General features: G+C 39.3%; 1 protein-coding gene across 1 annotated transcript in view; it reads left to right on the top strand.

The window, feature by feature from the left end:
• The window catches only part of LOC118195454 (A disintegrin and metalloproteinase with thrombospondin motifs 6-like), a 493,619-nt gene that overhangs the window by 402,195 nt on the left and 76,820 nt on the right, over positions 1–14,604 (top strand). Inside the window, exon 18 of the mRNA XM_085819861.1 lies at positions 74–200. Within this exon, the coding sequence (XP_085675987.1) occupies positions 74–200 (127 nt within the window). The remainder of the gene's footprint in view (positions 1–73; positions 201–14,604) is intronic.

Genomic DNA, 14,604 nt, shown 5'->3' with positions numbered 1-14,604 from the left:
GAGCAATATTTAGTGTATATTATTGATAGTTCATGCTTTTATGTTGGTGTAAGTATTCTGTTTTTATTCGTAGGTTTACAAGTATCCAAACCAAAATGTGTAGAAAAAGAAGCTGGGCTTGTGGACGACAAATATTGTGATCTTTCATTAAAACCAGAAGAAAAATCAAGATCCTGTAATAAGCACCAGTGTCCCGCCAAGTGTGTATTCTTATTTATATTCTTGAAATTTAATAGTTTTATGCTTTTACTTACGGTTAAAAATAGAGAAAACTAGTGGTTTTGTTTTTTCAAAAAGATGGGATAAAATAACATGAATCAAATTATTTTAATATGGGGTTGTAAATTAAATATTGGCAACTTAACCTTGAGACTCGCAGAAGGAGAGGCATGCGCAAATAGGATATGGGAGCGGTGAGGTGGCGCTGTTGTCGATGTGTAGAGTGCAAAAAACAGTATATCTGCTTAGAAGGGTAGTTGTTGTGGGGTGTTAAAGTAAGGAGTTTCGTTTCTATCGGTCTAAAGCATGTTTTCAAAAGGTGATCAGCGGTCCTGGCTTAAAATCGAGGTTGCCCGTGGTAAAAATGCAACAAAATGTTATCGAGGATTAGTAGAAGCCTGTGGCACAAATGCTTTACCGTATAGGACAGTAGCACGATGGGTTCAAGCATTTCGTTCGGGTCGGCATGAGACTGTGGATTTGCAACGTACAGGTGGGCCCTCCATTCCTCAAGGGCAGACTGACATCCTGAGCGGTCTCCTTACCGTAGACCGTCGATGGACTGTCCGAGAATTATCCTTAGAAATTGGTCCGAGTCATCAAATGGTGTGGCGCATAATGAAGAAATCTCTCAACATGAGGAAAATTGCTTCCCGCTGGATTCCACATCGACTAACCGAAGTACAGAAATGGCACCTGTATGCACTGGCTGGCACCCACTTGGAGAGATACCGCAATGATAGAGACGCATTTCTGCAGCGTATTGTCGCCATTGATGAGACACAGGCACGAGCCTATGAGCCTGAATTAAAGCGTCAATCAAATGAATGACGTCACCAAGGTTCGCCACGTCCACAGAAATTTTGACAGGAACCCAGTCGGGTGAAGGTTATGCTGATTATGGCATACGACTGGGACGGTGTGATCCTTACACATGCTGTACCTGAAAGGCAAACTATTACAGCACCATCTGCGCCCGGCTAGGCGGCGCAAACGTCCACGTTTATTGCACAACAATCTTCCTATCGTATTGGATTATAACGCTCGTTTCCATGTCTCAAATAATGTCACTCTCCTTTTGCGACGGTGGAAGTGGGAAATCCTCGACACTCCCTACCACCCGACATGAGTCCTTGTGACTTCGATCTGTTTCCGAAGTGGAAGGAACCCCTCCGAGGTCACCGATTTCATGACGTTTCATCTGTACTCCGCGCAGTAGGGCGCTCGGTCGCTCACATCAACAATCAACACCTTGCCACTGGTCTACAACAGCTTCCCGACATTTGGAAAAAGGTTATAAGCTTTGCTGGTGATTACATAGAAGGAATGTAATGCATTTGTACTTGTAAGTTCATTAAAAATTGATTTATACCTATGTCGCCATTACTTAATTTACAGCCCTCGTATTTACAAAGCATTTTATTGAATTATAATATTGTTACGAATTTGGTATTTAAAAAGCTAATATTAGTTCAATTATAAATTAATTGGTTTTATTTCTCGCGCAGTGCAGCGCGTGACGAATATTAAAAGAAAGCTAAGCCGGAAAATTGAAAATACAAGAGCACGTGCATTAAATAAATAAATATTTCTTTTTGATTTCGAGAAAGTACTGGAAAATTCTAGCGCGTGATTTTAAAATCTTATAAAAGGAGGAAAACATCTCAGTATGTAGTAGTTGCTTAGTTTGTTGTTATTTAGAAAACTGCTCTTGTTGATTGTAGCGAATTCGCGGATTAGCGTTCTTTAGCTGTTTTGAATTACGTTCTATTGGACATTTGAGTAGTTAAAGGATAACTACTGTGAGATATTGTAATACTGCATGATAATTTGAGAAAATTTAAGCATTTTTGTTGTGATAATAATAAATTTTTGTTCATTTTTCATCGGACTTGTGCATTCATTTCATAACGAACCCGTACGCACGCAACAATTTTTGGTGTCAGAAGTGGGATTTGAATGCCAATAACAAGAGCGATGGAAGAGCAATTAAGGCAGTTAATATCAGCCTTTGCCTCATTTAAAGAAGAAATGAAATTGGGCCAGGAATCTGTTAAGGACGAAATGAAAGCCGTTCAAGCTGGTCAAGAAAAGATTGAAGCATGTCAAGAAGAAATGAAAAGAGAAATTACCTGCATAATAGAAAATAAATTTGAAGCTATGGAAGGCAGAATTCACACAGTTGAAAATAAAGTTGGACAAATTGAAGAAAAAGTTTCTTTCGTAAAAGATCAAATTGAAGAAAGAGTTTCTTCGGTGAAAGAAGAAATAGAAAAAAAAGTTTCTTCTGTAAAAGAACATATAGAAGGGAGAGTTTCGGCTGTGGAGGAACGAATTGAAGGAAGAGTTTGTGCCGTCCAACACCAAATCGAACAACAAATTGATGAGAGAGTTTCTGCAGTTGCCAAAGAAATGGAAACTAAAGAAATTCGTAGCGACGGCAGGGAGCAAGAGTGATGATTTTAAATTCTTACCGATGCCTGCTCGTCCATTTCTGAAGCTATCCACATATGATGGGAAGACATCCTGGCAAGTGTACAAGACCCAATTTTCTATCGTTGCGGATGCAAATGGATGGGATTCCCAAGCTAAGGCCTGTCATCTCGCCGCTTCTTTAAGAGCCGACGCAGCGGATATTCTTCAGACTCTTCCCGAAAACAAAAGGTTAGATTTCGAAGCTCTGTCCGGCGCCTTGGAGCTGCGCTTTAGCGAGAAATGTTTAAAAGACTACAGCAGGCTTCAATTAAAATCCCGTCAACAGAAGCCCACCGAATCACTTCAAGAGCTCGCCACGGATGTTGAAAGGCTGTCACATCACGCCTTTTCAGAGTGCCCGACAGAAACAAGGGAAATCCTGTCCCTGCAATATTTCATCGATGGGATCCGGGATCCCGAAATACAGAAGGTTCTACGAATGGCAGATGTAAAGGATGTAAAAAGCGCTCTGTTGTACGCCGTGAAATTGGAGGCAGCCCAGCAAGCAACTCTTAGAGATCGCTACCCAGTCAGAGCTGTGCGAGTCCACGACCCAGGGGACCAATTGATGGCTCGTTTAGATGATTTAGCCAGACAATTCGATGCTTTGATACGGAGTAGCAGTGAGAACAAAGTGGCTGTAAGATGTTGGAGATGTGGTTCTGAAGGTCACCTACGACGGCATTGCAGAACACCCCAGGGCACGGATAATAAAACGGATGAGTTGACAAGACCAGTGAATGCTTTAAGACGGAATAGTGGTGAAACGAAACCGACTCTAAAGTGCTGGAATAGCGGTGTTGAAGGCCACCTACGAAGGAACTGCAGAACTCCCCAGAGCACGGAAAATAAGGCATACGATTTAAACAGACAATTAAATGCCACGGGAAGGAAAAGGACTGACAAGAAACCAAAGTGCTGGAACTGTGGAGCTGAAGGCCACGTACGAAAGAATTGCAGAACACCCCAGGGTACGAAAATTGAGACAATTTCTGAGCAACGACGCAGGAAACAAATTAATGACCATATCAAGGAACGGAGGTTGCCAGATAATGAAAAACCCTGTTTTAAAGCGCTTAAGATCTCTTTAGTGAGTGGCAACAATAACGGACTGACCATCAATGGGAATATCGATGGAGTTCCTTGCAATATGATCATTGACACAGGAGCTAATGTTACCATCATTAGGAAAGATTTAGCTGAGCATTTTAAAGATAAACTTATTTGGACGCCATCCTGTGTTACCCTTCAGACTGCGTCTGGTGACAAGATCGACATAACTGGGAAGTTAAACGTAAACATCACGTTTGGAAGTGTCGCCTACCATCACACGGCATATGTGGCGGATATTACAGATTCATGCATACTCGGATTGGACTTTTTAAGGAAATACAATTTTTCCTTAGATTTCAAAAACAATAAGCTGCTTTCAGCATCTGATGGCATGACTATCCATCCTCAAAAGGGATCCTCGCCTGGAAATGTCGACGCCTTGTCCGAAAGATCGAGCTCGGGAAGCTGCCGAAATCATACCAGGGTCGAAAAGAAACGCAAGACTACCAGCTATTCTCCATCTCAGAAGCTCTTCGGTCAAGACCTTCGTCTGCCTTGTGACCGCCTGTTTAGTCGACATACGGGTGCGCCTTCATCGCCTGAGGAACACATCCAAGATGCCCAGCCCCGGTTTGAGAGGATGCATCGTTCTGCACGAAAGCGAGTCAACTTGGCGACGGATAAAATGAAGACCAGATGCGACACAAGAGCTACTAGACATAGATCCAACAAAGGAGACAAGGTGTGGTTGTGGAACCCGATTCAACGAAAAGGACTGAGTCCTAAATTACAGTCACCTTCGGATGATCCATATACAGTGCTGAACACGAATGACGTCGTGGTTCGGATCCGTGAGTCTTCGAACTCTTACGACAGGTTAGCTTATTACTATGGCCATAGTACGTAATGTAAATAATTGTAAATAGTGTAAGACCATGGTCCTTTTTGCTTCTAAATGTGTATTTAGTATTTTATTTGAATTTGATAGCATTTGATTTGTTTTATGTATTGCATTTATTGTTCATGTTGTTTATTATTGTAATGTAATGCTTATTAATGCATTTATGCCACAGTTGTAAGTTTAGCTTCCTGTCCAGGGATTGTACTGCCCGGGACGTGCAGTCCTTGGGAAGGGGGCAGTGTTACGAATTTGGTATTTAAAAAGCTAATATTAGTTCAATTATAAATTAATTGGTTTTATTTCTCGCGCAGTGCAGCGCGTGACGAATATTAAAAGAAAGCTAAGCCGGAAAATTGAAAATACAAGAGCACGTGCATTAAATAAATAAATATTTCTTTTTGATTTCGAGAAAGTACTGGAAAATTCTAGCGCGTGATTTTAAAATCTTATAAAAGGAGGAAAACATCTCAGTTTGTAGTAGTTGCTTAGTTTGTTGTTATTTAGAAAACTGCTCTTGTTGATTGTAGCGAATTCGCGGATTAGCGTTCTTTAGCTGTTTTGAATTACGTTCTATTGGACATTTGAGTAGTTAAAGGATAACTACTGTGAGATATTGTAATACTGCATGATAATTTGAGAAAATTTAAGCATTTTTGTTGTGATAATAATAAATTTTTGTTCATTTTTCATCGGACTTGTGCATTCATTTCATAACGAACCCGTACGCACGCAACAATATATTATCACTTTATCTTAATAACCTGATAACTATTCTAACTGAAGCAATAAATACTTAGTTATCAGTAGCAGAAAGGACCGGCACAAAGAAATGCTAAAAGTGAAATGGCTATAGAGTGAGTTATAACTGTTGTCATGTAATACATACGTAAATTTAATAAAAAATAAAATTACAAATACCAAATGTTATTAATAAGTAAGTAAATAAAACAGAAATATAAATAAAAAAACCTCATTATCTTACTATGGGGGGTTCGCTATCGTAAGTATAATTTTAAGTACAGATTACCTGTTAAATGATCACCTGCAGTATCTTAAAAATGCAAGGTAACCAAAAATGTTCCTGCCGTTTCTGATATGACACTGGAAGAATGAACCCCAACATAAAAATCGTTGGCAAACCTGGCGATGAAGTGGTTAGGATGGGAGTCCGGACATTGACCAAGAGCGCATTTCATCGGTTGTTGTGTAGATCATCAGTGATCAGGAACTTTTGAACTCTAGGAGATGGTTCCTTTTCTCTGCGCTCCTAATTGTTCTCTTGTTTGTAAGTATGACTTTTGATATGCGACTAGCCAGCTGAGATGTCGAAACATACGACAGGAGATATCGATAACGCAGGCAATTGCTTGAACAAACCAAAAGAATTAGCTCATGACCCTAAAGAAAATGATTCTGTTCTACAACGAATTGCAGAACTCCGTAATGCAGTTACCGAAGTTAAAAAAATGCCGATTTCTCGCGAAAGCGTAGGAATTCCGACGATCGTTGCAAGCTGAGCTTAAAATACAGGAATCGCTTCTGATGACGCATATGCCTATGAAAGCGATAGATAAGATTTTCAGGCAGCTCCCGCAACACAGTACGAGCAATTCCAATACACAAGAGTGGACTACGGTTAAACGTAGTAAACGATCCAGACATGATAGCCGTTCTTCAATAGAATCACAAACACTTAGTACGAACTCGCGTTTTGACTCCCTCAATAATGAGGAATTGCTTTATGACAGAATGGAAGAGGATGTCACTAAAACTAGTGAAAGTCAAAAGACCAATGAGACAGTTAAAAAACCACAAAAAAATTACGAAAGAGATTAAAAAAGATCTATTCCTCCACTTATTATTACTGATAAAGAAATAAATTGGCATGAGCTTAGAAAGAACATAAAAGAGAATTAAAGGTAACCAACTTAGAAAGCAAAGTAGAAGATGACAACATCAGGATCCAGCTTTTTAGCGAAGATGATTTCCGTACTGTTCAAGATTATTTGGAGAAAGCACCCATTCCATTTCATACATGAAAAACCTCAAATCTGTAATTAAGGAGCTTACAGTCCACACGCCAATAGAAGAAATTTAAGGAAGAACTTAAATATCAGAGTATAACCGTATTTAAACTGCACCAGTTACGGCGTATGCGTAATGGCGTCCCAACCATGCTCCCTGTATTTTATTTAAAAACTCCTAGAAATGCTAAGGAAAAATAAGTCTTTAATATCACTCACATAGCAGATATGAGAATCCGCATCGTTGGTTACATGAGCAGACCGGGGCCGATACAATGTTTCCGATGCCAACGCTATTGACACACACAGAGAGCTTGCCACAACACTCCTAGATGTGTTCGTTGCCTAGAATCTCATCAAAGCTACCAATGTCCCATCAAAGGTAAAGCAGAAATCCCAGCGAGATGTGTCCTGCGCAGTGGTTTCCAGTTTAAGTTTGCTCAAAGATTTAAATTATGCAGGAATTTGTTATCTTAGTGATAACAGGTACTTACATATTTCCTCCATGCAGGAACAACGACTTTTACAAAAGCCCCATAAATATATGACAGTTGTGTCAGGATTAGCACCCGCATGTAGACATTTAGCAAGTCCAGATAATCCACGGCAGTTAAATTTTCAGGCAGAGTCCTCCTATCTTTACTTTATCTAACACAAGTTATCTTAAGAGTCTATTCTAACAGCGATTCTTAACAGTCTATTGATTGCTTCTTTGCTTAGTTTTAATTAGTTCCTAACAGGATACTCTTTCCCCGTACAACAACTTCCAAGCTTACATGTAGACTTTATGAGGCTCTTAGCCGTCTATTCGGCTGCGTTCCCGGAGCAAGGTGGAGCAGAGAGTAGATGGTTTCTGCCAGGAAGATATCACACTGTGAGGCTAAGGCCAGGTCAGTGTTCTTCCTTAGTGGCGCTCACTCACTCACTATTTGTTGGAATATTTAATTAATTAGAATTTGAGTTATTTGCTTCACCAAGCATTAGAAATAATATGTAAATTTTTCCATAATTGTTTCACCGTTTCTTAATTCATTTAGTTTTTGGTTGATGAGAAGTGTTAATTTGGATAGTTGAATACCGAAAATTGCTTCAAGTTCTTTAATGCGTTGAAAAATTCTAGAAAGGCTGAAGGGGAGTTGTTCGAAAATTTTTGAGTTTGACTAGATTTGGATGCGGTGGAAGTGAGGTTAGGTTGATTTAAGTTAAGTTCTGGTAGCTGAGTCTTATTATTTTGTGGTTTATTTAGTATTGCTTCCGAGTAAGATTTTTTGTGTTGATTTGCATTATTAGTTTTTGGTTTAGGGAATTTTAAACATCCACGATAAGACGCTTGGTGAGAATTACTGCAGTTTACACAGATAGGATTTTCTAGGAAACCTTTTTTAGGGCAAAGTGAAGTTTTGTGTTCTGCGCATTTAACGCAGCGTGGGGCTAGAAAACAATTTTCTGAGGAGTGGTGCCATTTTTGGCAGTTGTGACAATGTGAAATGAGATTTTTGTGTATTTATCTTTCAACTTCTACTATGAAAAGTGAGAAATGTGTGATGTTATAGATAGAATCAATGTTGGGTATAGGAAGAATTTGAACTTGGAACAGTGGCATGGGTTGTTGTGTACGTAAACGTGTCATTTGAACTACTTTGTGAGAGTTATATCCTTGTTATGTTAAAATGTCACTAATTTCTGTGGTGTCCATGTCGATAGATAATCCTCGAATTACAACTTTAATTGGTTTTTTGTGTTGTGCATTGATGAGCTAATGTTCGACTGAGTGACTTTTAAGATATGTAGTGAGTATTCTGTGGTCATCAGAAGTGTTTGGAAAGACTTTAAGAAATTCGCCGCTAATTTTGCTGTAAAATTTAGTAGAGGATTGAGTGGCAAGTTGTTTCAGATAGACATTTTGTTTGATTTTGTTTGGGGGCTTTATCATGATAGGTGTATATTGTGGCTATCACTTGTGTGAGTAAGACACATTATCGTTGCTCCGCAAATCAACCTCTTTACTATGGAATGTCTGCAATTACCATCGTAAATCATATATCTCCTGAAAGAGCACGCTCAGCTACCTATGTCAGCGAAAACTTTTAGACGTATGTTAAATAGATCAAAAGTTATTGATATTTCAGTTTTTGCACTTTGCTAACAATGCAAAGTCGCTGATCTCTGCAGATCTCATCTTATAACGGCTCAGTCGATGCTTGGATTCGCATGAGAGTTATATCATCGTATGCGTGAGACAACAACGAAAACAGTACTTTTATGTCTTTAGCGTTAATCGAATTACGAATTAAGCACGAGGTCGGCTCACTGAGCGTTAGCTTCCAACAGTCAAGTCTCCATTCAAACCAACATCCTGTTTACTCAAGGCCATTCGACTTTGCAACAACAATAAGCACTGGGCATACATTCAGCAGCTACATATTTTCCGAAGTAATTATCATAGAAGCTCCTAATTAATTCCATTCATTGTTTCATTGCCTTGCGAAGCCAAATTTCTAAATTTCAAAGAAATCGGTCAATTAGTACGGATTTTACCACCTTTTCACCGATTTTTCCGGACTCAAAATTTTTCAGCTTCTTCAACGGATTCTCATTCATTAACAGTGCTATTCATGACCATTCGACCTCGCACCAACAATAGCTACTGGGCTAATTATCAGCATCTGCGTATCTTCCAAAGTAATCATCATATATCCTCCAGAATAATTCCATCCACTGTTTCATCTTCCGGCAGTCTCAAGTTTCAAAATTTCAGAGAAATCAGATAATTAGTACGGATTCTATCACTTTTCACCGATTTATACGGACCTAGAATTTTCAGCTTCTTTAACAGATAATCATACTTAAACAGTGTGTGTGGTTTAAGTGCTTGTGAACTAATCGTAATGTGTTTAAATGGATGCCACCTAACGTTACAGATAATTTACAGAAAATGCAACACTTCCAAGGTAGGATGTAATGTTTAAAAAATTAATTAATGTAACATTTTCCAGTTCAAATTTCTACAGTTCTACACTGTGTAATTAACATAACTTAAATGCTCTGTTCACCACCTCTTTCCAAATTTAACACGTCTTTTGTTATATTCAATTCTAATTATGTTCCAATTCCCTCAAATTTATATTTTTTAACTGCTTATTTAAGTTTCACTATTAGCTGCATCTCTCAGTACCACGTTTTATTCTGCTATTCACTGCTTACGCACTTAAATTGCTGTAGTATGTTGTAAAAGCGATATTGAATTGCGTTTCAATTCCCTCAAGAATAATTTTATTTGATTGTTTTACTGCTTAATTAACTTTAATATTAACTGCATTTTACAGTACCAATCTTTATTTAGCCAATCATTTCTGCGCACTTAATTTGCTGTAACATTTTGTTAAAGTGATACTTAATTGCGTTCAAGTTCCCACATATTATAATATTAATTCTATTCTATTACATAACTATTCGGATATTCATGTTATAATATTAATTCTATTCTATTACATAACTATTCGGATATTCATGTTATAATATTAATTCTATTCGCATAATTAATTTTTACTACTAGCTGCACATTTCAGTGCGGCGTATTATTTTGCTATTCATAGCTTACGCACTTAATTGCTTCAACACTTTGTAAAAGTGATTTTTTATAAGTATTTTGTTTGTATACGTTTTGTTATGCTTTTAAAATGTTTCTGCAGTGTATATGTATAAACCCAGTCGGCGTAATGCCAGTCCTTAATTAATTGCTTCTACCTGTTTCTTCCGCATATTCTCCCCCATTAGGACTTTAATTCCACCCTCTGTATTGATTGATTGTATTTTAATATATTTTAACTTATTAATTAGTCAAAATTAGTTTTTAACCGATATTGAGCAATTTACTTTCTCCATTACTACTGTACGGTTTATTTGGTAACATTGTGCATTATTTGGGTGTTAATTAATATTGTAGTGTATAAGCTCCTTTACTTGCTTAAATATGCCTGTTAACACAAGATCACAAACACACACTTACACAGAAGGCACCCCCACTAAATCCCGGAACGTCCAACTTGATTTAAATGGAACAATTATTCACGACGTCCCATACAACACGGATTTCACATCTGATCCAACAAATGTTGACGAAATCCACGCACGTTGCCTGAAGATTTGTAATACAAGATTTAGCTCCAAGCCAATGATACCGCAAGAGCTTCGCGAAGAGCTTATCTTTCTATTTACCACACTTCGAGATCTCGCCGCCTGTTATATAAAAGATGGCACACATGAAACTCCCACTACCGAAAAGGTACAGCACACATCCCAACAGCAAGGAGTTAATTCCGCGACGCCTACCAATGAACAACCACTATTAACAAGTCATGACAGCCTTCAAAACAAGCATAATTCTGGTCAAGTAGAAACTCCAGAGGATTTAGCTAAGAATAGGAATGAGAAAACTGTCTTAATTTACGCAAACGACATAGTCGTCACTTCACTTTTTTATCACGTCATTAAAGACAGCAGCGAGACGACACCAACATGTCAAGAGACACTGCCAGGATCGTGCATGCAATCAAGAACTGCCAACTACAAGAGAACAAAAGAACTCTCAGCCTCATACTACTAATATAGCTGCAAGTTCACCACAAGGATCCATTTTTCAAAGAAAAAGCACCAACATTTTACGCCAAAGAAAAAGCACCAACATAGTTTACGCCAAAGATGCTCGATGTGTCTCTAAACTCCAAGACAACCTCCAGAAAATCCTACCCATAGAAAAAGTGCAAGCACAAAACAAAAAGATTATTCCCATAAAACAAGGAGGTCTGGCAATCAGATGCAACACCGAAGAGGACGTTGTAAATTAGAACGCATCATCAAGAACATAGAAAAGGCAGCAGACTTGATAAATACTAAAATTCCGAATATGAGATCCCCTAAAATAGCGATACATCAACTGGAGTAACTTCAAAATCTTTTATAAGATAAATATGAGAGTTTGCCATATTGAAGAAAAGAAAGATTCGGGTCCGACGGCCCCGCCCACCACGGAGCCCAACAAGGGAACACAGATTCCTGTGTTAGGGCTAGCCGGACCTATACGCAAACTGAAGCCCCACAGTCGGCTTTCCCGAAAGCAGGTACTCCCGAGAGCTTGACCCCAAGCCACTGACACAAGGACTAGTGACCAGCTGATTGACACCCGTGAGGACGACTAAGGTGCCTCCCGTTTAGCTGAAGCAGAGACCAAAGCAGTGTGGGGGACAGTACCTCGCCCCTCAACTACCAGGACCCTCCTTTCCAGCGACACGGGTCTCCACGCACGGCAAACACGTGGGCAGTTTTCTCGCCACTCGAGAACTAGAGACAAGGTCTGTTCCAGTCTCTCGTGACGAGCCCCAAACTCCGTAGAGAGAAACCACGAGGGAGAAAGAAAGGGAAAAAGTTCCAGCCAAGAGGAGAGGAGACGGAAAAGAGGATAGATCACTGGGGCTCCAGTATCGTGACACCCGTCTCACCAAGAAGATGATCCCCTGAAGGGCTAGGTACCTCGGGATTGCTCACCTGTACTCACAAAAGTGAGCCCCCTGAGGGGATCTCAGAGTAATGATTGTAAATAGTATTTAATTCTCGCTCACATGACATACAGGGAAAAATTTGATTAGCTGTTTTCAACTCGCAATTACTGTGCGTTCTCATGCGAATGCAGAAAATTATGCGACTTGTAAATATTTATTTGTATGATCTATTACTTGCTTATCATCATCTTGTAGGGTTTATATTTATTTTAACTAACATTTATTTTAAGTTTAAACTATCTTTCCTGTCAAGCCTTACTTTCCCCTGGAATTACCAATGCCAGAGTATGTAAATTTTAGTAGAACGCGCAAAGTATTCAAAATTGTCAGCGGAAGTAATCTGAGTTAAATAGAAGAAAAACGAGTTCGAAAGTGTGCTTTCTTGCTTCACGAGCGTGGAGGTGACTTGGTAGAAATTGAAGAACCACGCGTTTCGGCGTGTGTGCTTGCCTCGGCAGAAAGTTGAATTTTTCAACGTAATATTCAGAAGTTTGCTGAATTGTCAGCGGTATCTTAGAACGTGGTTAGGTTAGTTACGTTTTAGAGAGCCTCGTAGATAGTCACTGGTTATTATTCATTTTTAGTTGCTTATTTTTATTTTACCGCCGGGTCGGCGTAGTTTGTGAGCGTCAAGAGCACGCATCTGCAATTTCTAAAGTTGAATAAAAAGGGATTTAAACCCTTCTCAAGACTTTGTATACTTTCCAGTTCATAGCAGTCACCACTATTGTAGCGTGCAGGTTGGGAGCGCGCAACATTACATTGGCGCCCGAACACTTGTCGAACTGAAACGGCCGAAAACTGGATGGAAGCTGCTGGACAACAACAAGAAATGGCAAGCCAATTGGAAGGATTTGGATACCTGGTCCAGAAGATGAGAGCGTCAATCAAGCCAAACGTCAATTTCGACGGAAAAATTCGGTGGCGATATTTCTAGAAGGCCTCGAAAACCACTTCCAGCTCTACCCTGTGTCTGAATGACAAAAAGTTGCCATCGCCACATCTGCACTAAGAGGACAGGCCTCGCTATGGTGGAAGAATATAGGCAAATTTTTATTAGGGGAATTCGGAGGCTAGACATATACATTTGAAAAATTCAAAAAATCGTTATTAAAGGCCTTCCCCATAGTGAAAGATCGAGCAAGGCTAGAAGCCGAAATATATAGTTTCTATCAATGGAATATAGAAGAGTTGACGGACTTTATTCTGCGAAAAATTAAGCTGACGGATATGCTGTATGGGAAGAAACCCGACGTGGAGATTATTGAAATAATCTTACCAAGATTGCTACCTGCTGCTCAAGATTACTTCGAAATTAGAAACCCAAGCACATTGCAGGAGCTCTTCGAATGGGCGGTCAAGTTCCATAATCGCAGAATAGCGGAAAAAGCTAGAGGGGCATCGTATTCTCAAAGTATCCGAAGGCAATCTTCAAATGAGCAGACCAGAAATGCAAACCGCTCTTATGAGGGAAAGAGCTATCAAGCTAACTCATCGAAGCTCGAAGGTCAAGGCCCGAAAAGGAAATTTGAAAAACACCGTCCGCGTACCCAGAAGGCAGAAGTTGAAAGGAAAGTTTTAAACGAGTAGAGGGGCCTGTGAAAGCGACGGTCCAGACCCCGGAAGTTTTGAAAATACCCTCAAGAAGATACTTAAATACGGTCATCGTAAAAAACTCACAATTACCAATTATACAAGTCTTGGTTGGCGATGTACCAGTAAAAGCCCTCATCGATACAGGAGCAGAAGGTAATTTTATGAGTGATTTTTTTAAGAAGAATTTTAATATGTTACGATTATTTAAAAATAAAAACACAGAAATCATAGCAGCGCCAGGACAAACTTGTCACTGTATTGGAAAATTATCTTTAAAAATACAGGTTGAAAACGAAAGCCTTTAAGTATTAATTTTTGTAGTAAAAAACTTGCAAAGTCCACTTATTTTAGGTATGGAGTTTTTAAAAGCCGCGAAGGCCAAACTGAATTTTCAGGAAAGTTCTATTGTGCTGGAGATGGATCGGAGGGTGGTGGAACCAGTTAAACAAACGCAAGTCGACCTTAGCCATTGGAATGACCATGAAAGCCAAGCCATCCAGCAAGTGGTGAGTACTTTTTCAAACTTGTTTTCAGAACGGACTGGTAGTTGTCAAATAGTTACGCATGAGATACCGTTAACTGCCGACAAACCCTGTAGGACTAAACCTTACCTCTATGATAAAGAGAAAGAGCAAATCATAGAAGAACATATTCAGGAAATGTTAAAGAATAAAATAATAACGCCCATAAATAGTGAGTACGCGAGTCCAGTCGTACAATGTAGGAAAAAGAACGAGTTTCCTCCTTCGGATAAAAGGGCTTGGAGATTTGCTATCGA

The sequence above is a fragment of the Stegodyphus dumicola genome, chromosome 7 (assembly GCF_044657685.1).
Source record: "Stegodyphus dumicola isolate Sdum_Otavi_A_Nest chromosome 7, ASM4465768v1".
In the NCBI taxonomy this organism is placed as follows: domain Eukaryota; kingdom Metazoa; phylum Arthropoda; class Arachnida; order Araneae; family Eresidae; genus Stegodyphus; species Stegodyphus dumicola.
This window is presented reverse-complemented; position numbering and strand designations above follow the sequence as displayed.